The following is a 21,806-nucleotide window of genomic DNA, read 5'->3' on the forward strand; positions in this document are numbered from 1 at the left end:
ACCTGACAAAAATAAATGCGTTTGCTTGCGATCAATACTTGAGAGTTCACAAAAGTTCACCAAGGTGAAAGGTCAGTTTAAAGTCTCACCGCTCCAAAAAGAGGAAGTCATGAAGTGGTAAATTTGCAGGCGTTAAAAGTAAAAAGAATCACGCGCATCTTACATAAGCAGGGTCCATGTAAGTATCATTTGCTGCTATAGTTTTGTTCGTACCAATTTAGCTTCCATGATCAAATTATGGTGATCATATTAATAGCTTCTATATGATCAACATTGGCCTATCTCAGTACCTGTGAAGTGTTTACATATCTGCAAACTGTTATACTAACTTTAGAATTTGTTTTCTTCTCTTACAACCATCTCATAGCCAGAGTATCTTGAAGAGCTCGAGTTGAAGTGACTGGGGTGCATTTGTTCACTGGTTCAATGTCTGAAGCAGAGGGTGACAGTAAAGGTAAAGGAACAGAAACTGCATACATTGGGTGTCAATATGCAGATAGCCAAATTGTACCGTGGCTGACTAATACACACCTGCGCAAATGCCTGTCATCTGCGCAAATGCCTGCGTCGTCTGCACAGAAAAAGCTGTGTTGTCTCCGCAGAGAGAAAGCTGCATCATCTACGAATATCTTAAATCAAAGTGAAGAAAGAGTCGTTGTAATTTGTTGTAGTATTATTGTATGTCGTCATCATCAAAATCGAGTCCTAAGCAAGTATTAAAGCAAGATAGTGTATGCCATTTATTATGCATATGAGTCTGCAACAAGCAGAATCTATACACTTCACAGAAACGTTTTACCAATTTACCACAGGCAGTAAATTCCAGTAAGGCTGGATAATGTTTACTTTGTTTTTTAATAAACACTACTGGACTTTACAATAGCAGTAAATTTAAGTCAAGTATGGAGATTCCAGGCTTAACAAGGGTTGTAAATGAAATTCCAGACTTAACAACGGGTTGTAAATGAAATTAATGGACTTGACTTTTACTTACTACCATTGTGTACTATGTACAAAGTAAACATTACCTGAGTTTGCTACCTTTTTGTGCAGTGTTTACAAGTCCGTAATATAATCGCTACCCACAGAAGAGAACTTTAAACTACCGGTATTGGGTTAGCTGTGCGACCGTGGGAAACTGCGGCTTGAAACTTGTCCGCGAGCTAATTTGCTAAAAAAAAAAAAAAAAAATGGTAATGGGTGTCTGTTTGCACAGACGACGCAGATGTGTACTTGTCGGCCACAGTACTATTGTATAATTGCTTCACTTGTAGAAATACATGCATTTCAATTTCACGACCAGTATAGATAACAGTATTATAGTATATATATAGTAGTTATTTTTCATCTGTGGTCTGTTTCAAACTTGGCGGATGTGCATTGACATTACTCCATTTCTTTTCAGATAAACAATTCTCCACACATCTATTTGTAAGAACAATATGTTAGCAGTAGAAATATGGAAAGGAACAAAGTAAGGACAGTGATCAGTAAGTGTTTCATTTCAATGTAGACTTCCTTTTATTTTCCCCAGCATCAGAGTCAGAGAGTGCTGCAGCTACAGGAGACAGCTCCACTCAGGTAAGACCAAGACATCTTTGACACTCGGATGCTCCATATTGGTTGATCATCACAATTGAACAATAGGAAAGTCAGAATCAAGATAGTTAGTTTGTTTTCATATTCACTAGTACAATTTACAATATGTATCTTGAACCTCTTTTTTTAGGAAAAAGGTGCTGGGGAAGAAGCAGAGCAAAGTAAGTCATCATATCATGTCAGATTTCATTGTCCTCTTCATTTCACTGTCAAAAAGAATCTTTATCTGATATCATCTGGAACGTAAAGTTGATAACTTAGCTGGTGTGTTACGCCAAAGGGCGGTTATACCGGCTATACTGATACAGATACAGATTGCAGCTCCAGACTGGGGGAAATGTTTCTTTTATATTTTGATGAAAAAGATAGCTAATAGAGGAATGGTCATGGTGTATCATCAGCTTGCAATGCATGATATACATGTAGTATTAGTAGCTGATAATATTGTTCTCCCTCTCTCATTGTCTTAGTGGAGTACTTCAGGAGATTGTTTGCCAGAACCCTGGGTCTGTCTCAGGAACGAGAAGCAGCAGAGGCAGAGGAAGAAACTCCCCGTCCGCAGCAGCTGTTGGATGAGGTTACAGTGGAAGGGATCGCAAAGTACATCAGAGATGGCAAATGTACGTATAGTTACTGTGTATTCAGTCCATTGAAATACTTTGCTGCTACCATAACTGTGTTTATTTGTATGAAAAAAATTTGCTGATTGTCTTTTTTACTTTCTTTTGCAGGTAGAAACATAATTGTCCTGACTGGAGCAGGCATATCTACATGTAAGTTCCATTGGAAGTTAGTTAAAATCCTTCTCACAGCTTTCAGTGTACTTTGTTGAATTACTGTTTTGATTGGACTCAACCATTTTTTTCATATTTAATAATTTGAGTGTATATTTTTCCAGCTGCTGGTATTCCTGATTTCCGCAGTCCTGGCACAGGGCTGTACGACAACCTGCAGAAGTACAACCTGCCCAGCCCTCAGGCCATCTTTGAAATTGGCTTTTTCAAGGTATCAAGACTTAATGAGTACATTACCGTTGATTCAGTATAGCTGGTTTTGCAGAAGGATAGGTACTTATATGCCATTGGTGGCAGATTATGTGATTATTATGTAGGGTGCAAAGCAAATTGGTTCAAGCAAAATAGTTCAATATCCCTTGATCCAAGGTTGATCACTGCACTTCATACAAAACTGTGGCTTCACCTTATTTTTTGCTTTTACCACAGGAAAACCCAGAACCATTCTTTGCTCTTGCAAAGGAACTTTACCCTGGAAAGTTTAAGGTGACTTTCTGTCCAAACATTATTTATCTTTTTTTCAAGTTACCGTATTTTTCCCCAAAATTTGTCCTGAAGTATTCTGTAATTAAATGGTGTTTTTTTTTCTTTCCAGCCAACCTGGTGTCACTATTTCATCAAGCTGCTATCACTGAAAGGCCTATTGCTCAGGAATTTCACCCAGGTACAGCCTTCCTAAATATATTACTGCAGTTACATATACAGTGCATTGGCTTTTTGTGCCATACTTTTTCTTATACTTCGCAGTGCCATAGTATGTCATCTGTTTCTTGTATGTCCAGAATATTGACACATTGGAGCGAGTGGCAGGAGTGCCAGCTGGGGCGATGGTGGAGGCTCATGGGACATTTTACACAGCACATTGTCTTGGAGAGTGTAGGAAAGAGTACACACAGGAGTGGGTCAAAGGTCAGCATTGTTGTCATGCAATATATTTCATTGACTTTCAAGAAGTACAAACGTGTAGATTCAACCATTACCAGGAGTGGAAAAAATGCATATATTTATATTTGTGCTGATGTTGTGTAATTGTTTGTAAACATTTTTTGACGTTTTTTTGCAGAAAAGGTCTTCAATGATGAGGTCCCTAGATGTCCTGAGTGTGATGGTGTGGTCAAGCCTGGTATGAACCTTGTTAACTTTGGCATGTATGACATTTAGGTACATTGACCTGTATACTTGAACAAAATTGAGATCTGTTAATGTATTGTCAGTTTAATGACACTGCTTTCCAACTGATAGTGCCTCATCTATTTGTTAGACATAGTGTTCTTTGGAGAGGCCATGCCAGCCAAGTTCTTCCCCAGTGTTTTGGCGGTAGGTACTTCTTCATTTCCGTTTGGTAAGGAACAACCTGTCAATTTTTATGCAATCATTTTTGTTTCAGGGAACACATTTTTATATCATACCAAAAATGTTTTACATTTGTATTTCACACTTTATTTCATGGTTATGGTTCTCTTCTTGAGTTCAAAGTACAAATATAGTAATCCACTGCTTTATTTAAATGTAAAAACTTGCAGGATTTTCCTCGGTGTGATCTCCTCATTGTCATGGGAACATCACTACAGGTCCAGCCTTTCGCCTCCCTGGTGGACAGGTCTGTATTCATCCCACATCATCAAGTTATTTACTGGGATTTACCACATTTGTGAAAAGATCTGTCATAGGTTACTGCTGATATAATTTTTATTATTTTTTATGTTAGGACAAATACTTCAACTGTTACATAAAAATGACATGCTATCATCATCGTCATCCTCCGTAGAGTTGGAGCATACAAAGTTAGATCGCCAAAACTGTTTGTCATTCATCACAGAGATAAGTTCCTGGCCCTCCAAGCCTATTTCAGTTTCAATAAGTTTCTTAAGTGTTATATTTGGACGTCCAACTCTTCTCTTTGTATCAGGGTTCCAGAGTAGAAGCGTACTGGCTGGTTCTTCACTACGTACAACATGACCGGCCAAGCTTAGTCGTCGACATTTGACTTCTGTAGTTACATTTGGTAACGAACCGTATAACTGTTTAGTAGTATGTTTCCACCATGGTGTATTGAAAACCACTCGCAGCATCTTCGTGTATGTTCTGTTTAGTTTTCTAGAATGTGACATATTCATGTTAGACATGCTATGATTGGATATATATTGCTGACTTGTATACTGTGTGTTGAGTATTAATACATACATGATTTTTTATGCACTAGGGTCCCAGAGACCTGTCCCAGACTTTTAATCAACAGAGAGAAGTGTGGCCAGGTGGGTGGGTGGTTATTTAAATGTCTATCTAAACTCTTCATGTCTGTTCTTGTGTTTTCTTACCTCATCAAAAAATTACAGTATGTAAATGAAAATGTACATGTATTCCACATAGAGCAGGAATGCTTTCACAGAATAAGGAAATACAGAGAATTTGTCAAATACTAGTACATTGTAAAGGGTGCAAGCTCTAATTGAACTGTCCAATATTTGTTGGCCAATTATTCTGCTTATCTACTGTACATGTGGTGTTGAATTTGAAACAGTACAGTGCTAAGACTGCAGTGATGAAACAAAGGTGCTGAAGTGCCATCCATTGTAAAGAAGCTTCTGCCATGTCACTGGCATGTTTGTAAGGGGGGGGGGAGCTGTTGACTCATTGCTGTATATATGCAGTGATTCTGGCTATTCTGGCCTTGTTCAGGGGTATAGAAAATTGAGATATGGGTCCTTTGCCCACCGGCTCCTGGCTGCTATGATTAAACCTGAGCTGCCTGATGTGGAGTTAGGCATCAGCCCCTCACCGGTACATGTCCTCAACTGTCCTTCATACAAACACAGTCACAGCAGTCTTAGGTTCACTATTTACAGTGATACTTTCTGGATGTACTATAAATACAGTCTATTCATGTAGCATACTGTTAGTTACTTAGGTTCAAGTTCAGTTGTAAACAAAAGTTAGCTCTTGATGACCCTAGAGTAACCTGTGATGGCAAGAATCTTAGTACATGTATCTGGAAAATAAGTCATAAAATTCTTTGATGATTTTTTTAGTTAGAAATAAAATGCTTGACATTCACACTAATTCTATGTGCCATTCTGTGTCATAGGTTGACCCCATTATGAGGATGCTGGGATTTGGTGGAGGCATGGAATTTGACTCTGAGAACAACTACAGGTGAGAGAAAATAGATCACAAATGTGTTAACTTCACAGTTGCTGAAACCTTGTCATGTCATGTTTAAACAGTTAACATATTTCTTATCATATTTCTTCTTTGTCCCTGCAGGGATGTGGCCTGGCTGGGAGATTGTGATGATGGTTGCAAAGCTCTGGCTGAGCTACTTGGATGGAAGGTTTGTATATTTCTTTGATTTGATTACTTCTGCAACATTGGAGGCTGTTAAAGCACTTTGTATGTCACCTTTGTATGTCTGTCTTTCTTGTGACATTTTTGACCTCCTTACTAATTACAGGAGGAGCTGGAAGAGCTTGTAAACAAGGAACATGCCAGGATTGAGGCACAGATTGAAGAAGACAAGAAAACTGCAGCCAAGAGAGTTCCAGCCGAGGGTCAGGCTGTGGCTGCTGCAGGAGGGAGCACTGAGGGGGCTTCTGCAGCAGCCAGCCCTGACAGCAGCAGGCAAGAGTCTACTGCAGCTACTGCAGACAGCAAAGACAAGGTAGCTCCTACATCTGAAAAGACCAGGGAAGGGAAGCCAGACAGTCCCCAAGCTGATGTTAGTCCAACACCTGGTACAGATGGCGTGGAAACAAAGAGCAGTGGGGATGATCCAGAAACCAGCGAAAAGGGTTCCTCCAACCTTTAGGAAATTCCTTATACCATTACCATGGGTATAAAGCACCACGTGAGTAGTGTTCCACATCCCTTGTGAAGTTGTGCCAACCAACTTTATGATTGGCAACAACATTTCGACATACGGTTACTTAAAAAAACTTTTCCACAAGCATATATGTACATTACATGGTGTGTTTATCTGCTACGTTAACTTTGAATTTTATCTACTGTTATCCAGTAAATGATAGTTTGAAAAAAAATTGTTTTAGAAAAAGTTCAAACTTTGAAATGTTCTGGTTAACTTCTTGTGAAGGGGGAATGCACACCAATCCAGGCTACTATTATTATCTCTAACATCAGGTGGATTTTAGCATTTGGATTTGAAGTTACTCCATAATTAGAAAGTATTAAATCTACTATGCTCCTACTGTGTTTATTATTACCATAGCTATCTTCTTTAAAAATGACTGACAGGTAATATTACCAAGCAGTTGATGTGAATTCAATATGGGAACTTAGCATGGCCTTTAGCAATGGCATGTTGATTGGCAAGCTGATCAGTATGGAGTCATGATAGAATCTCAGACTAACATTCATATGTACTGTGTACATATTGAAATGTAGTTTGGTAATTTTCAAGCAGATTCTGTGGGGCAAGGGGAGTCTATATTGGTCATCTGTATCCATCAGCCAATGGTTACAGGAGGCCAATATAGACTCCCCTTGCCCCACAGAATCTGCTTGGACATTAGTTAGGAACTGCTTGAAGATTAATTAGGAGGATGTCCTCTACAAATGACAGATTACATTATGTACCAAATTACTCATTGAAACTGTTCTGGATTAGAGATAAAATTTTAATATCATGATGATATTGCAACAATAAGTACAATATCAACTGTTCTTTTAAATTTCAGACAAGTCAATCAATAAGATAGTAAAAAAAAAGATTTTCAAGCCTACATTATCACAGTTGTTTCACTTACCTAAGGCCACACCCAGCCCAGTAAAATTTCTTGGTTCTCGGATTTTTATAGGAAGTTAATACAGCAGGCAGGCGAAAGAAACATTAAACTCCCTGATAGACCCAATTTTTATTGCTTCCACAGGCTGGTTAATGATTCAAACAATGGATTTTTATGCATTGCTAAATGAAAACCCAGTAACAACTTGGCAGACAAGGACTTTCTTCAACTGCCATTCATATCCTGAATTATCTGAATTTCTCGTATCAAAAAAACATTTGAGTAACCAGATTTACTTAATTTTTTTCCATCATATTTATACAGGGTTGCCCATTCGGTGATAATACTGCTTTTCAGTGGAGCCCTGTATAAACCCGAGAACCAAAAGATTACATTGGTGTCGCCTTACTATGCATATCTAATTATATATCATATCACTTTACCTACTGAGCAACAATACCATTCCACACATCTTACACATTGCTAAACTTTTTGGCACCGTTATTTTGCCACCGTTTTGTCTACCTTTATGCAAGCTTACACATTGCATACATTTATATATCAGGAACTAGCAATACTACATACATGTACTAATGCTTCTGAGTAAAACATTAACACACATTTTTTATGAATATGTCATATATATGCTTTTGCGTCACTTGCCACATACATTTTGTACCACTTGCGGTTCCTATACTGACAATACCAAATTACCTACGTGTTAATTTCATTTCTTCAGAGTTTTGTTAAAGATGTAACAATAAAACTGGACTTGTGGCCAATGCAATTCCTTATACTTTAAAAAACACGCATAAACTTAAAAGAAACCCTAAAAGAAATATCAGGTACATATATCTAAACAATTCATATCACTATGAAAAGAAGTAAAATAAGTGGTATCAAAGGTGTCACATCTCATTTTTAGTAGATCCTAAAACAAATTGGTTTCTGCTGATGAGCAGTTTTATTACCCAGAATGAAACTGCTGGGAGCCAATATTTTGGAGTAATCCATTCAAGTCTAATCTTACCTTCCAATGTAAAGATAGAAATACTTCAGACTCAGAGGCACACAGAACACCTCAGTAACTCTTTGCATCTTCAGTCATTAAACCTATGTACTGGTTTAGTCATTTTTAAGTAGGAATCCTTGAAGCAGGAATATTTTCAATATGATATAAAGGTGGTTGTCATAAAATAAATCAAGGAAAGATAGTTGGAATGGGTAAGGCTTAGTATCAGTACGTCAACAGTGTTTATAGTCATCACCAAAAGGAATGCACATTCAAATACTTCGCTGTAAATATATACCTTAAGACTACCCAATAATGCAAGTTTAAAAATATGGTACAGTACATCAATGTCTATCAAACAATAAATTGCTTGCGACTGGACTAACAACTGCCATACCAAAACATATTGACAGTAATTGTAATAAATATATATATAAATAAAATACTGGTAACACAAAATAAACATCTCTCAATTGTCTTACAGGTATTGTAGAAGTTGAGAAAATATTCCTAACTACCAGTATTGTAGAGGTTAAGGTGAGAACTACTATCATGTAGAGGTTAAGGCCCAGGACAGTGAAAGCCTGATGTATAGTCTGAAGATGACATTACTGGTTGAGAGAAAACTAACTGTGCCGCTTGATGTTGATATTCACTGACTGACAAACATTAAAACTGAGCAAACTTGATTTTACACAGATCTAAAAGCTATGCCTGGCACTCGACATGACAATTTTCCACAGAATAATAAGATAGTGGAAAAGGTAAGTGAAAGTCACATAACAGTAACTGTGAATTGAGATGCTGTAAATCTGTCATCATCATAAATCTGTCATATTTGCAGGAAAAAACACCCTAATCCTGACCAATACATAAGGTACACAATATCACATTTGCATGCAAATCACAGCTTGGTGTACAAGCTCTACCTCATCATCATGCTAAACCAACAATGGTGGCACAGGGTAGGATCCTGTGATGCCACACCCTATCATTATCTTTCCTGGAAGCATTTTTCATGAGTCCCTCATCATTATTCAATTTCTGTGGGTTAACTAAATGCCGCAACAGACTTAGTTATATGCCAAGGCAGTTTAAGGTCAGACTTCAGTTCCCATTTGGTGGTTGAGCCTCTTGCTGACCACCAGTTCGGGGAAGCCTGTCCTGTCGTCCATCTCCCTGCGGTAGGTCAGGTTGCTGCACTCCCCGATCACAATCTCTGCCGTGGTGAAGACGGTCAGGTTGCCCATCACATGGCCACCAATAACAGCCCCGTCCTTGTCAGCCAATGAGACGTGGAGATGGCAGCTGTTGTTTAAGGTACCCACCAATGAAACAATCTCGTAGCGCTGGTCCAGCTCAATGACCTGACAAATACATGACGTTCAGTTACAAAAGAAATACTTTGAAGTGATGCATTTTTGTAATATTCAGAATATTCTTTTTGGGCTGGTTGAATAAAGCACCCTCTCATCTATGGCCTCTTGTCAAGTGCCTGTGACATACATGTACACATTTACACAGTAAATCAAACAGAAGCAGGTCAGCAACCATCTATACAATCAATCAATCAATCAATACCCCAATACCTTCTACATGTGCTATGCAGGGATCCATGGAAGGAAAAATTCCTGCCTCACCTCGTTTGGTTTTTCTGCTGTGGCATTAGCCAGCCGCAACTTGGCACTGGAGACACTGCCGACACAAGTCATCACGAAAGGCGCCTTCAGTCTCTTCTCTTCTACAAACTTCTGCAGCGCAGACTTGATCTCCTCCCCGGGACCCAGGCGCAACGTGAAACACACAAGGGGGCTTGCCATGGCCTAAGTGGGATCAACACAAGCAATAAGATGAAAGCAAACTAATCCGATTTTCCTCCATGTATATACGCAATGCCAGCCTGAAATCCTTACAAATATGAGAGAAGAAGGAACCGTCTTGCAATCTATATTCATTTCCCCTCGCAGTATGTGGGTCATATGACCTTCCGATACGGCCTACATTAGCAGGAAGGTCATATATCCTCATCATCTGTTGGAAAAACACACGTTAGTTGACAGGAAAAGTGCCTGTACAAAAATTCAACAACATCCATCACCATGTAGGGAGAATAGACGTTGTGCCTTCAGCTGTCTGCCTTTATCTGTGTTCCGATCAGCGAGGAATCAATCCCGACAGCTGTCCCTGCCATGTGCATGATGTGGAATTATGCAGGGACACTACCGGTACAAATGGCAAGCTGAGCACCAGACTTATCAGGGCACGCATCCCGACTGTCACTGGTTCTCATCACCGATGGAAAAATCAATGTCACGTTGTCACTTTAATGGTATCAAAATCTAGTAGCAGATGGTTGGGAGAAAAACAAATTAATAGACTCTTTCCGTGGCACCCAGGCGTACTAATTCCTAGGTAATCCTTAGCCCCAGTCACATTCTTCATGATTTGACTGAAGGTTTTGTGTCACCAACAGGTTTGCAAGTAAAGCAGTGCAGATCACACCTCTGTAGCCCCAATTACCAGCACCTGGCCTGCCTTGTGCTGCCGGGACATGAATAATCCTGCTTTTCCTGCAGCACAGAGTGAACGTAACTACATCATGTACATTCCACAGACTGTGTATGTTCCACTTAACCACTGCGGGCAAATCCCGTCAGAAATGCACATGCCATTACTGACACTAGCCTTGGGATATCAGCTGCCCATGGAGATGTCATGTTACACTGCAGCTGGAGCAATGAAAATTAAGCACTTGGCACACTAACCATGTTTGAAATGTAGTAAACAATGCATATTTCATGCATATTTGTTAGTCTATGGAAATTGAGCAAATGTTAGCATTAAGCGCAAATCATATTATTTAATTTATCAATTACTTTTAAATATAATTTGATAGATTTGATGATAATGTAAATTGCAGATTCTATAGGGTTCATTCATTTTTTTTTAATTTTCATAGTTTATACATACATGTACCTGTTGTAGATACATTTTGAGCAGGAATGCTTCCACATCTTTTTAACTCATACATACATCCAACCCTGTGTATGCCTTCATAAACTACACAAACACACATGCACACACAAGCACACATACGCCCATGCAAACATAAACACACACTCACAAACATGCGCCATTAATAATACGTATATATACAGACACTCAGAATCTGAGTGTATACAATGTTGTATATATGACACAATAAAATTCATATTACATTGTCAAATGAATGAATAAATGTGGTTGTAATAAAATAGACAACACAGGTAATAAGACTGCAGTCAAAATACAAGAGTTTGGCTCTAAATATTAAAATCCCAACCCAATTAGAAGCTCTAGATTATGAAATTGTGTGTTACTATCAATAAAATGAATGTACACCCTACATTTCTGTTAATCTAAGGAGGACATGGTGCAATGTTAACCAATTGACTAGTACCCAACATAACACCAGGAGGGAATAGCACTTTTCACATTATTATACCTTAATCTAATCTCAAACATATAAGGCACCTATCAAAATATAAAAAAAACATATCCATAGATGGTAAAAAAAATGATAATGTAACAGAAAATGGTCTAATGAAGGTTAGACACCCAGATAATGAGATACACAAGGAAACTGACAAAAAGTAGTGGATACTACTTGAAATGACAGTTTTCAAACCCTATCCAGTTGATTGAGTAACAATGTGTGGGTCCTTCTACATGTAACAGTATTGTAGAGGCCAATATGGCACTTCCACTGTCCCTGATCAAATTTCCTAAATAGGTATCAACAATTGTAATGAATACAATGTCTGGCAAATTGACTGATACTGCTGTAGTTGGTAGACTTCTGTTCAGAGTTTCTGGTTGAGCCTCTTGTTGACCACGAGTTGCGGGAAGCCTGTCTCCTCCTCCATCACCCGACCATAGCTTTCCTTGGTGCTCTCCCCGATCACAATCTCTGCCGTGGTGAAGACGGTCAGGTTGCCCATCACATGGCCGCCAATAACAGCCCCGTCCTTGTCAGCCAATGAGACGTGGAGATGGGTGCCATCGTTCAGAGTACCCACCAATGAAACTATCTCGTAACGCTGATCCAGCTCAATGATCTAGCAAAAATATATCCAGGTATCAAATAAATATGACTTACTTGTTACGTAATGATTTTTTTCTGGTAGGCAGTTCAAGACTTTAGGTCTGACGGCAGTGAGCTCCGACCTTAATACTGTCCATATTTATCATGAGCACTTTAATTCTGAGCTATGCTTTTGCCTATTGCCTTACAACATTATACCTGCATCAAGGACATTGATCTGAGCCTCCACCGCCATGTACAAATACAGGACACCAAACGACAAGCCCGAACCACACGGGAATATATAACACCTTGACTCCCTCCAGACTCACACACGAGCCTCCAAAGCATGACAACCCTGCCTACCTCGTGCTTACCGACACCTGATTTGTCTGGCATGGCTTTGGCCAGTCGCAGTTTACCGCCTGAAACACTGCCCACACAGGTCATAACGAACGGCGCCTGCAGTTGTTTCTCTTGGACAAACTTCAGCAGCGCAGATTGGATCTCCTCCCCGGGACCCAGGCGCAACGAGAAACAAACAACGGGACTTGCCATGGTCTAAGTGTTGCCAAGTGAAGAAACATCTGCCACGTAAACAGCAAAGGTGACTCAAACCAAGGACATTATACACACAATGTCCTTGCTCAAACATAGATGTAATTTATCTCTTCAGCTACGCCCCCTTTTTTTTACTACTGTAGTTGTCATCCACAGCACACAATTTCACTTTTCAATCTGCATTGCATTTTTACCTGAATCAAGGACATTATATATAATGTCCTTGCCTTAATGATACTGAAAGACAGTTAACATTGCATACCGGTACCCAAGATATCTTTGTAACTGTAATGCAGGGGAAGTGAGACAAAGTTTCTTACCACTGTTTTATCACCTTTCTGAGACGTGCTGGTCAAATTCCAGTCCAAAATGCCTTGGGCAAAATGTGTGGCCAAGCCCAAGGTGCCCCAGGCTCTGTGCTCAGCTCATTAGGGGGGCCCCCAAGCCCTTTTCCGTAGAGCGTAATCGGCCGTTTTAATTCTACGTAGAGCGTAGACGGACCCTCTAATTCAACGTAGAGTGTAATTGGCGAATTTGGCGTAGAGCGTAATTCGCTGTTTTAATTCTACGTAATGCGTTGTAGCTATCGGGAATTAACCGTAAAGCGTAATTGATTAATTGTGCGTAGAGCGTAATCCAAGCCGCAAACGGGAACTCGAGGCCTCGCAAGTGCCGGGTTGTCGCGGCGCTCGAGGTCTTTCTTGCTTTACCCCCTTCTATACAATCGAACAATCCACTAGACTTGTTCCCAGAGCCATACACAAGAACAAGGCAACACATGGGAATGATCCCACAATGCGCTGGGTACGAGATTGACCTTACCATCGGTGACGTACAGGAGGACCATTGGCCAAACGCCACAGATGGCCACAGATGAAGAGGGTAGAAGGCCTTAGAACCACATGACTTGTAAGGCCCAATAGGGGCCCTCAAGACGTTTCTTAGCGGGAACATCATTGCTGATCAATGGCCAGGGTAATGGAGGACACTCCCGAAAAGAGCAATGTCATCCCCGTCATTGTGCGGGTGATGGGTAACGCGGGACAGTCAGCAATCGGCAGCTGAGTCGTTTTGACAAATTACACTGTATTGTTTGCGGCCTTTTCTACCTTCGGACGACAACCCCACAAGGCTCAAAGGTCCACTTTTTGGTCCACTTTTTATCTAAAGGTCCAAGACTTTTCTTTAAAAGATGAACTGATTCGTGTCACCAGCAAGGCTGGAATCCGTTGTAGGAAAACTGCTCACTTTGTCATTGAAAAAGTTATCTCTGATTTTTTCTTTGAAACCCTCTAAAAACGCAGGAAATGCCATTTCAGAAGGTTCATTTTTCAAAGTTGGCCCCCCTTCAAAATTCTGGCTACGGCCATGTTACCTCCATTCACGGATCTCCCTCCGATCTTCGGGCGATCGACTCGCGGTCAAGTTGGTACCTGCGGTAATACTGAATACCCCGTTTTGTATTCTATACTTTCAATGTATAAGGAAGTGACCGCCGGTTACTACTTTTAATTCAAGTTATGTCACCTCTACATGTAATAAATCAAAAGGTTTTCACGCAAACATGTAGTTGCTAGGTGATTGTCAGATTGAGTTCTGCATAGTGCGTCCGGAATCTTTCGAATTTAGCGTAGAGCGTAGAGAGGCGTCCGGAATTCAGCGTAATACGTAGCCGGCTCTCAAAATTTAGCGTAGAGCGTTGTCGGGACCCCCCCTTGGAGGCCCCCCATTAGCTTTGCCGAGGTTATGTTTTCGTGTATGTGTGTGTCTGTGTGTGTGTGTCTGTAAACACGATAACTCAAGAAGGCTTCAATGGATTGACTTGATATTTGGTATGTGGGTGCTTGTGATTGATGAGACCTGGAAATGATTACATTTTGAGGCCCCTAGCCGCGTCATATGGTACTGCAGCTGAACTTCCGGTTTTAATATCCCATTACCTAGACATGCTAGGGTCACGAAATTTTGATGATAGGTAGCTCTTGTGCTGTAGAAGAAGTGACGCAATTGCGCCATACGACCCCACATGTAGGTTTATGACTACAAGCAAATGAGTACGGTTTACTGATCATCAGTAATGTTACTTGACAACTCCTTGGGCTTGAATTCACCAGTTGTGAACAGCCTTTTGTGTAACCTTCATCCATGTTGAACCATAACTTGATTACATCCTCCACATTCAATTTGAGGCTGTTGCAGTCCACTCCTAAACAAATGATCATGGCAATCTGATTTTCTATCCGTGAAGATTTGGTTGACACATTAAGTGGTTACTTCCTGTAATGTCAGATATTATATACAAACATACTCCATTTCCGTTTCTTAACAATAGCATGGTATCACTTTTTTTTTACAATTTCGCGATACTTATGATACCTGATATCAAGGGGGCTTAATTTTTAAGGTCCTTGCTGATATGCACACAACTATCATATATTTCATGTGGAATAAAAATGAATGATATTATACTGCTGTAAAATAATAAATTTGCATCAACCTGAGCAATGTATGTCTTTCTCGGTGACCAGAAAAATTACAATTAAAACATCATTTCACACAACATAATCAATTGCTCAGGTCAACATATAATGTTACATTCCTTCTAATTTCTAAATGAATACTACTATACCAGTGATGTGAATTATAAGCAGATAAGATTTCAAGCTACATCACGAATGTACAGACGAGTAAACACACTCTGTCGCGCTGATTGAACCAAGGCGGTTAGAGAGCCTCCTTGATTGAACACTGCGATCTTTGACTCAGTGTGCCTGCTCCTCTTGGTCCAGACTCTATATGAGCTCCTTTATTCAGGACAGCTGATCCAGGCAAACCTTCAGGTTGACCTTTAGAAATACAATCGACCTAAATATATGCTGTATACTAGTATATCTACACACGACGCCATACTTAGCCTTGCGCATCCCTACACTATACAGAAAATTCATATTCCATGGGAGACACAAATTCATATTTCAATGTAAATTAAACAAATTAACATAATCAATAATGATGGAGGGTTGATTATCTCACAAATTATTTGCACAGTAATTATGAATAAGATGCAGCTCTGCTTACCATTCCTGAAATTCTGTAGTTTTGGAGCTAAATATGCAGCCTGCCCGGTCCTGTGCCGTTCCAGTCCCAGATGATTAGGATGATAATTTCGCGCTTTTTTTATCAGCTGTTGACCCTTGACCCCACCTATCATTCCGTCACCACAACATGGCGGAGGCGGGAAGTTCTGGCACCAAGCGGCCGTTCTCTGAGGTCGACAATGACGAGGAACAGGAAGGGGTGTCTATGTTAGACGTCCTGGAGGAAGATGAAGAACTCGAGGAGGCTGCTTCGGCAGTCCTTGGTGGCAGCGATGACCAGCACTGCACCTACATCCAGGTAAAACTCTTCTTACCGCCTCCCATGTTTGTCATGCTACAAAATCCATGACAATGGCTGTCAACAGTTCTAGAACAAAGCCTTCACACATCGCGAGCTCTATGGATATAGAATGTCCTTGATCTTATAATAATAGGTTAAGACCAAAGATTAGACTTACCAGAGTACCTAAGTTTATACTGGCAGTGAAATAAATTTGATTATGTTCCAAAGTTAACGGTTTTGTCTGGAAATATAATTTGTTTGGTCTGGTTTATGATTTGTTTGTGCAAGTGAAGGAGGTTAAAACGAGTCCTTGTTAACGTCATGATTATGTCCATGGGCGAAACATTAACTTCACGTGGAAGGCAATGAAATGAAGATGTAGGGTTTTAAACTTAACTACTAGTAAATAATATCCATCATAAAGAAGCCTGCTGAGAGGGGGGGAGTCAACATGGGAGCCTGAACATGGATCATTTCTTACTTACTTTAATACTTATTATTTATGTTTGTATGGATTTGGTTCTTATCCGTGACCCCTCCCCTCAACTTCTACCTTGTTGAAAAGCGGCCTTGTGCCGAACAAGCATTCGAAGGAAAATAAAGGCTTTGACTTGACTTGATTTCCATGTGACTGTGAGATGCCCCACATGTTGTTCCCCAGGGCTACCTCCCCAGACAGGCCCTGTACGCCTGTGGCACCTGCACACCTGAGGTGATGGACCCCGCCTGCATCTGTCTGGCCTGCAGCTACGAGTGCCATGAGGGACATGAGCTCTACGAGCTGTACACCAAGAGGTAACTAACATGCTTGTAATGTCTAACCTGGATGCCAGCTTTATTAGTCTAATCCCACTGATCGCTTCCCTTGTCAACAGGATATACATGTGTAGCAGGCAGTTGTAAGTTCACCGTATGTTACATTGTAATACTACAAACTTACGATCCTCATAGAATTGTGGTACCTGACAGACAGAACCAACTGTTCATCGTTCGAACAGCTGATCCTGTTCCAAAGCGCTTCAGAATTAAGTTAGTTGAGTTTAGTAGACTAAAAATAACAAGGCTGGCATCCAGGCTATGTGACACTAGGGTTTTGATTTAATTATAGATGTTGCATTTGATTAAAAAGTAGATCATGCTGCTTTGGGCTCTGTCTGTGGATTTAAATGCAACACCATGGTTAAGTTTGACAAAGTCTATTCACCTGTTAAGTCAATAAGATTACATCCATATGGCCATGCAATGATTTGTAACAGGGCACTTCGCTCAGAGATTATTCACTGAAACCAATGATTGAAAAGTTTCCTCCATTGTAACACTGGCTTGTGTTGTATTTTACCATCTGCAGGAACTTCAGGTGTGACTGTGGCAACAGCAAGTTTCCAGACAACAAATGTAAACTGGATCCGGTGAGTGGGCTGTTGTATCAACTTGACATCTTGTTGTGTTTTTGTGTAAGAAAATTAACCTTAATGGCCAAGCCATTGCCACATTTTGTGAACATCATTATGTTTACCAAAGGAAAACATATTGTTTTTACTCAGTTTCTTCCTCCTCTTCTGTTCCAAACACTAACCTCTGACCTGGCCAATGGCATGATTTGTTGACGTCTGCCACCATGGTGACTGGTGTTGGGTTACATAATGTTGCAATTTCATGGTCTGCTCTACTCCTGTCACCATGTACTAGTAGTACATGTACTAGTATGTGGATGTGTTTAAGTAAAAATTAACAGGGCAGACCATGTCCAAAGGTAAACATTATACATTTGCTTTGGTAATGTTACTTCTCTAGTTTCTTATTGTGTTTTTAGTCATACATATATATATAGCATGCTGCTAACAAGACACATTTCCATTGTTTAACCTACAGAACAAGGCACCTGTCAACCCTGACAACAAGTATAACCATAACTTCCATGGTCTGTACTGCATCTGTGATCGACCCTATCCAGACCCTGATGATGAGGTGGGTAGACAAGACACAGGAAAGAGTACTTCTGGAGGCTCCTTTATTTATAGCCTTTATCTGTGTGGTGACAGGGCTGATACAGACCATACCGTGAATTACAAAGTTCTGTGCATAAGAGACCACTGATTGTGGTATCAAATGTAAATTTGGACATTATACATTGTTGACGAACACCACATTGTTGACTAAAACCAAATTTAGACATTGTAGATATGGGGCAGATTTGTACACCATGTCTATTGTTCTATTGTACTTGAATTGTAATGTATATTGCTACTGATCTGGTCACCCATTTTTTGTCCCTGTAGATAGAGGATGAGATGATCCAGTGTGTGGTTTGTGAGGACTGGTATCACGGGCGTCACCTGAGCTGCAGCCCTCCCTCCTCAGTCAGCTACCAGGAGATGGTGTGTGGAGCCTGCATGAAGAGATGCAGCTTCCTGTGGGCCTACACTGTACATAGCATTGGTGAGTAGCCCCATCTGCTGCACTTGTTGACTTAGAATCTTAAGATTCTGGGTTCGATTCCCAAGCAGGCCCCAATGTTGTGCCCTTTGGAAGGGAACTGGTACATCTATTTCCTCACTCAATTCAAGTAAGAATGAGTATGTAGCTTAAGTTAGGGATGTCGTTGTGGATGGGATACATGTAAGGAGAGTCTCACCATGAGCATGTAAAAGAAGCCACCACACTTCTTAATAAGAATAACAGTCCTTCCCGGTGTGAATGCCAGAATGGGTCAAACTTAACATCCTAATCTTAATGCAGCTTGAAATCAATAACATGATTTCTCTTAGTAGTTGCTATACCCTGCTTTTTTATGCTCATGTAGAAACTACAGTTGTGAAGAAGGAGGAAAGCGCAGCAGTGGTGGATGTGGAGTCCGTGAGCACCAGTCCCAGCGGGACTAAGTCTCTGAAAGGTGCTGGAGATGCAGCAACAACAGTTAAGGTAAGGACCAGGTCACTTCTTTCCAGGCTCCAGAGACAACTGAGAACCAGAACCTCCCATCCGAAAATGGCAGTAGGAAGTGTTGAAGATTGAGTCTTTTTCACTAGTCATTTTCAATGTTTTTTTCAATTTGCTTATTCGGTGAAAGGTTATACCCTGGTTAACAACTGTACTGAAAATCAAAAGGATGCTATTTGGCAGAACATTGTTTTTATTGTTGCTGTTCTGTCCAACTCACATGGATCTGCGGATGAATCCATCAGGTTGACTTTTTCTATTCTTCTTTTGTAGACGGAGACAGGTTCATCAGGGGAGCCTTCAGATGCAGCACAACATGTGACACTCCCTAATGGAAGCAAACCTGTCACAGCTGTAACAGCCGACAGCACTGAAGGTGCCACCACTTCAGCTGAGTCAGCAGAGAACAAGGAAGGACTGAATGGGGCAAAACCTGCAGCTGTGAACAAGGAGACAGCTGCTGCTTCAGATGCTGCCACAGCCTGTGAAGCTCAGTCCACCAGTGGAACAGCAGTAGACTCGAAGAAGGAGTGCAAGCTACAGGACCTACAAGACAGAGGGGTGACTGTTGGGGACCATGCCGTGTTCTGGTCTCAGGGCTGGAGAGCCAAACTGTGCACCTGTGACACGTGTAAGGTAAGGGACTTGTACACGTACACCATAATGCTTTAACCTGTCCAGTATTCCTAGGAGTAGGCATGCTAAGGCAAGTTAACTGACAAATTACAAGTTCTTAAGACGTGTGTAAATGTGTTGTCCCTGTGGCAAAGGCCCAATGTTTATACCATTATTAACAAAACCTAACCTTTGTCTTACCATTGTAAGTTAACATGTGTAGCCAATATAGAAGATTGGGCAAGATTTCATGTTGTCATGTTACACGACAGGGTCTCTATGAGGAGAAGAAAGTGACGTTTCTGCAAAACGAGGGTGACACAGTGCTGGCATACGAGCAGCGTGGTCAGACAGGACAGCCACAAGGCTCCACCTATGAGAAGGGGATGGAAGAGTTCAGCAAGATTAACAGGATACAACAGGTGGAAGTGTTGCATGGTGAGATCTTGATGAGCACTTGGCCACCTCCGGCTTGACGAGGAATGTTCTACATGTATCAACTCTCATAATTCCAATGTGTACATTAAAAACAAACAGGTGAATTAGAAGAGCGGTACTAATGCAGAATCAGTAATTCCAGGTATGCACACCTCAGAACTCATGTCCACGCCCAAGTGTTTTGATGTTTCTATGTGTTGAGCTTTGGTCATTCTTAGCATTCTCTTTCTTTCAGGATATAACGATATGAAGGATAACCTGAGAGACTATCTAAAGACTTTTGCTGAGCAGGGCAAGGTAGGTCATCTTAACTTTTAAGTTCTCTATGTAATGTTATTTTCCTCTATCTGAGCCATAGTATCTGGTGACCCTAATCAAAACAAGTGTAAAAGTCAAAATATGTGCTGTAAATTTTGAAATCATCACTGTTCATGGTTTTCATGGTGTTGACCTTAACCTGAAAACGTATCACACTGCAAACATGTTTTCTGCTTTCCGTTGTGTCACTACCATTGTTTCAGCCTCGAACTCAAACTCAAAGATGCAGTGAATCTTTGATCTTCACCATGCCCATTTACAGCACTGGGTTTATATGTACTTGTTCCTTCAGGTGGTGACTGAGTCAGACATCAGAGAGTTCTTCATGCGCATGCAGGACAGACGGAGACAGCAGGCGGCAGGCGTGCAGTTTAACTGCCGATAGAGAGAGAACACCAAATCACAAGACTGTCGGCCATGCTACATACTCCACCTGCACACTGTCACAGGAACTTATACATAATCAGACTACAGTATTGTAATGTCTTAAACGAAGTACAACATAATGTCTAGTCCTGAAATAAAATGGAAACCAGTGCACTGTTACCAGGTGTTACATTATACAAGGTAGCTGTAACCATCCATCTAGTATTTTCATAAATGTTCATACACACAATGCACCAAGCACTACTGAACCTGTGAGTCCTGCCTAATGGTAGACATACAGCTACACACACGGTACAGCCAGACCAATTCTGGATGTTGCTTTTAACTGTTAGTGATTTGATCTACCGCTGTACTCAGTGGTAGGGTTGAATATGACATGAACTAGTGCACCAGCACACCAGATGTGTATTACTAATGTGACCTTCAGTTGTTACCAGAAGCAAGTTACCAAATGTTCAGGCAGCTTCAAGATGTAATATTTATTGTGTATGAAGACACCAACACAACACTAAATGCTTCAGGACTGCCATGTTCTGGTTTGACATCCACCCTCCAGTTGTACATATGACACACATACTGTGGAGTTTTGTGGAATAAAAAGATACCAAAAATGACATAGACCTACTATCTGTTACACTCAGTTCAAATCGGACTCCACCTACTTCAGAAGCAAAGTTATACTGTCTGAAATGAAATGCTGTAATCTCTTGGTCAAACATGAAATAAAAGAAACTGCTTGGTGTCTTTGTGAATCTATAGTGATTGGTACTTTTTTAATGTTAACTGTAATGTAAAAAAAGCACCATCTATGCAATGACAAAGTTTTTATCTTAGAACACCATATTTTCTCAACTTCTGGCCCATTTTGCATTGAAATTTGAATATAATAGAACCTCCTTCCCAGCCCCCCCCCCCCCACTAGCCAGATTGCCTTCCAGCATATGGGATCTCCATGCAGT

At 40.6% G+C, this 21,806-nt stretch overlaps 4 protein-coding genes across 6 annotated transcripts; 2 read left to right on the forward strand and 2 right to left on the reverse strand.

Moving 5' to 3' along the window:
• Positions 1-67: 67 nt before the first annotated feature.
• LOC109482575 (NAD-dependent protein deacetylase sirtuin-2-like) lies at positions 68-6,415 on the forward strand. Of its 2 annotated transcripts, XM_019785340.1 has the most exons (17): positions 68-178; positions 368-454; positions 1,535-1,581; positions 1,730-1,760; positions 2,070-2,219; positions 2,331-2,372; positions 2,498-2,604; positions 2,823-2,879; positions 2,989-3,057; positions 3,176-3,302; positions 3,457-3,516; positions 3,655-3,710; positions 3,917-3,993; positions 4,597-4,648; positions 5,479-5,546; positions 5,658-5,724; positions 5,845-6,415. In XM_019785340.1, the coding sequence occupies exons 2-17, from the start codon at positions 427-429 to the stop codon at positions 6,196-6,198; spliced, it is 1,392 nt and encodes a 463-aa protein (XP_019640899.1). In that variant the 5' UTR covers positions 68-178; positions 368-426; the 3' UTR covers positions 6,199-6,415. The 2 variants fall into 2 exon arrangements, with proteins under 2 accessions (XP_019640899.1, XP_019640900.1); XM_019785341.1 differs by lacking the exon at positions 2,823-2,879.
• On the reverse strand, positions 6,415-16,150 carry LOC109482576 (bifunctional protein GlmU-like). Of its 2 annotated transcripts, none has more exons than XM_019785342.1 (3): positions 15,847-16,150; positions 9,785-9,967; positions 6,415-9,511 (listed from the first exon to the last, which is right to left on the reverse strand). In XM_019785342.1, the coding sequence occupies exons 1-3, from the start codon at positions 15,847-15,849 to the stop codon at positions 9,245-9,247; spliced, it is 453 nt and encodes a 150-aa protein (XP_019640901.1). In that variant the 5' UTR covers positions 15,850-16,150; the 3' UTR covers positions 6,415-9,244. The 2 variants fall into 2 exon arrangements, with proteins under 2 accessions (XP_019640901.1, XP_019640902.1); XM_019785343.1 differs by lacking the exon at positions 15,847-16,150 and adding an exon at positions 10,243-10,540.
• Positions 11,782-12,795, reverse strand: LOC109482578 (bifunctional protein GlmU-like). The gene is made up of 2 exons (XM_019785344.1): positions 12,574-12,795; positions 11,782-12,241 (listed from the first exon to the last, which is right to left on the reverse strand). The coding sequence occupies exons 1-2, from the start codon at positions 12,763-12,765 to the stop codon at positions 11,987-11,989; spliced, it is 447 nt and encodes a 148-aa protein (XP_019640903.1). The 5' UTR covers positions 12,766-12,795; the 3' UTR covers positions 11,782-11,986.
• LOC109482574 (putative E3 ubiquitin-protein ligase UBR7) lies at positions 15,934-21,589 on the forward strand. Its single transcript, XM_019785339.1, has 10 exons — positions 15,934-16,164; positions 16,811-16,944; positions 17,498-17,558; positions 18,022-18,117; positions 18,429-18,588; positions 18,953-19,071; positions 19,363-19,725; positions 19,977-20,142; positions 20,378-20,439; positions 20,753-21,589. Exons 1-10 carry the CDS (start codon positions 15,994-15,996, stop codon positions 20,843-20,845), a joined length of 1,425 nt encoding a protein of 474 aa, XP_019640898.1. The 5' UTR covers positions 15,934-15,993; the 3' UTR covers positions 20,846-21,589.
• The last annotated feature ends 217 nt before the right edge of the window (positions 21,590-21,806 follow it).

The sequence above is a fragment of the Branchiostoma belcheri genome, unplaced genomic scaffold (genome assembly GCF_001625305.1).
Source record: "Branchiostoma belcheri isolate BF01 breed outbred unplaced genomic scaffold, Haploidv18h27 scaffold6, whole genome shotgun sequence".
Classification (NCBI taxonomy): Eukaryota; Metazoa; Chordata; class Leptocardii; order Amphioxiformes; family Branchiostomatidae; genus Branchiostoma; species Branchiostoma belcheri.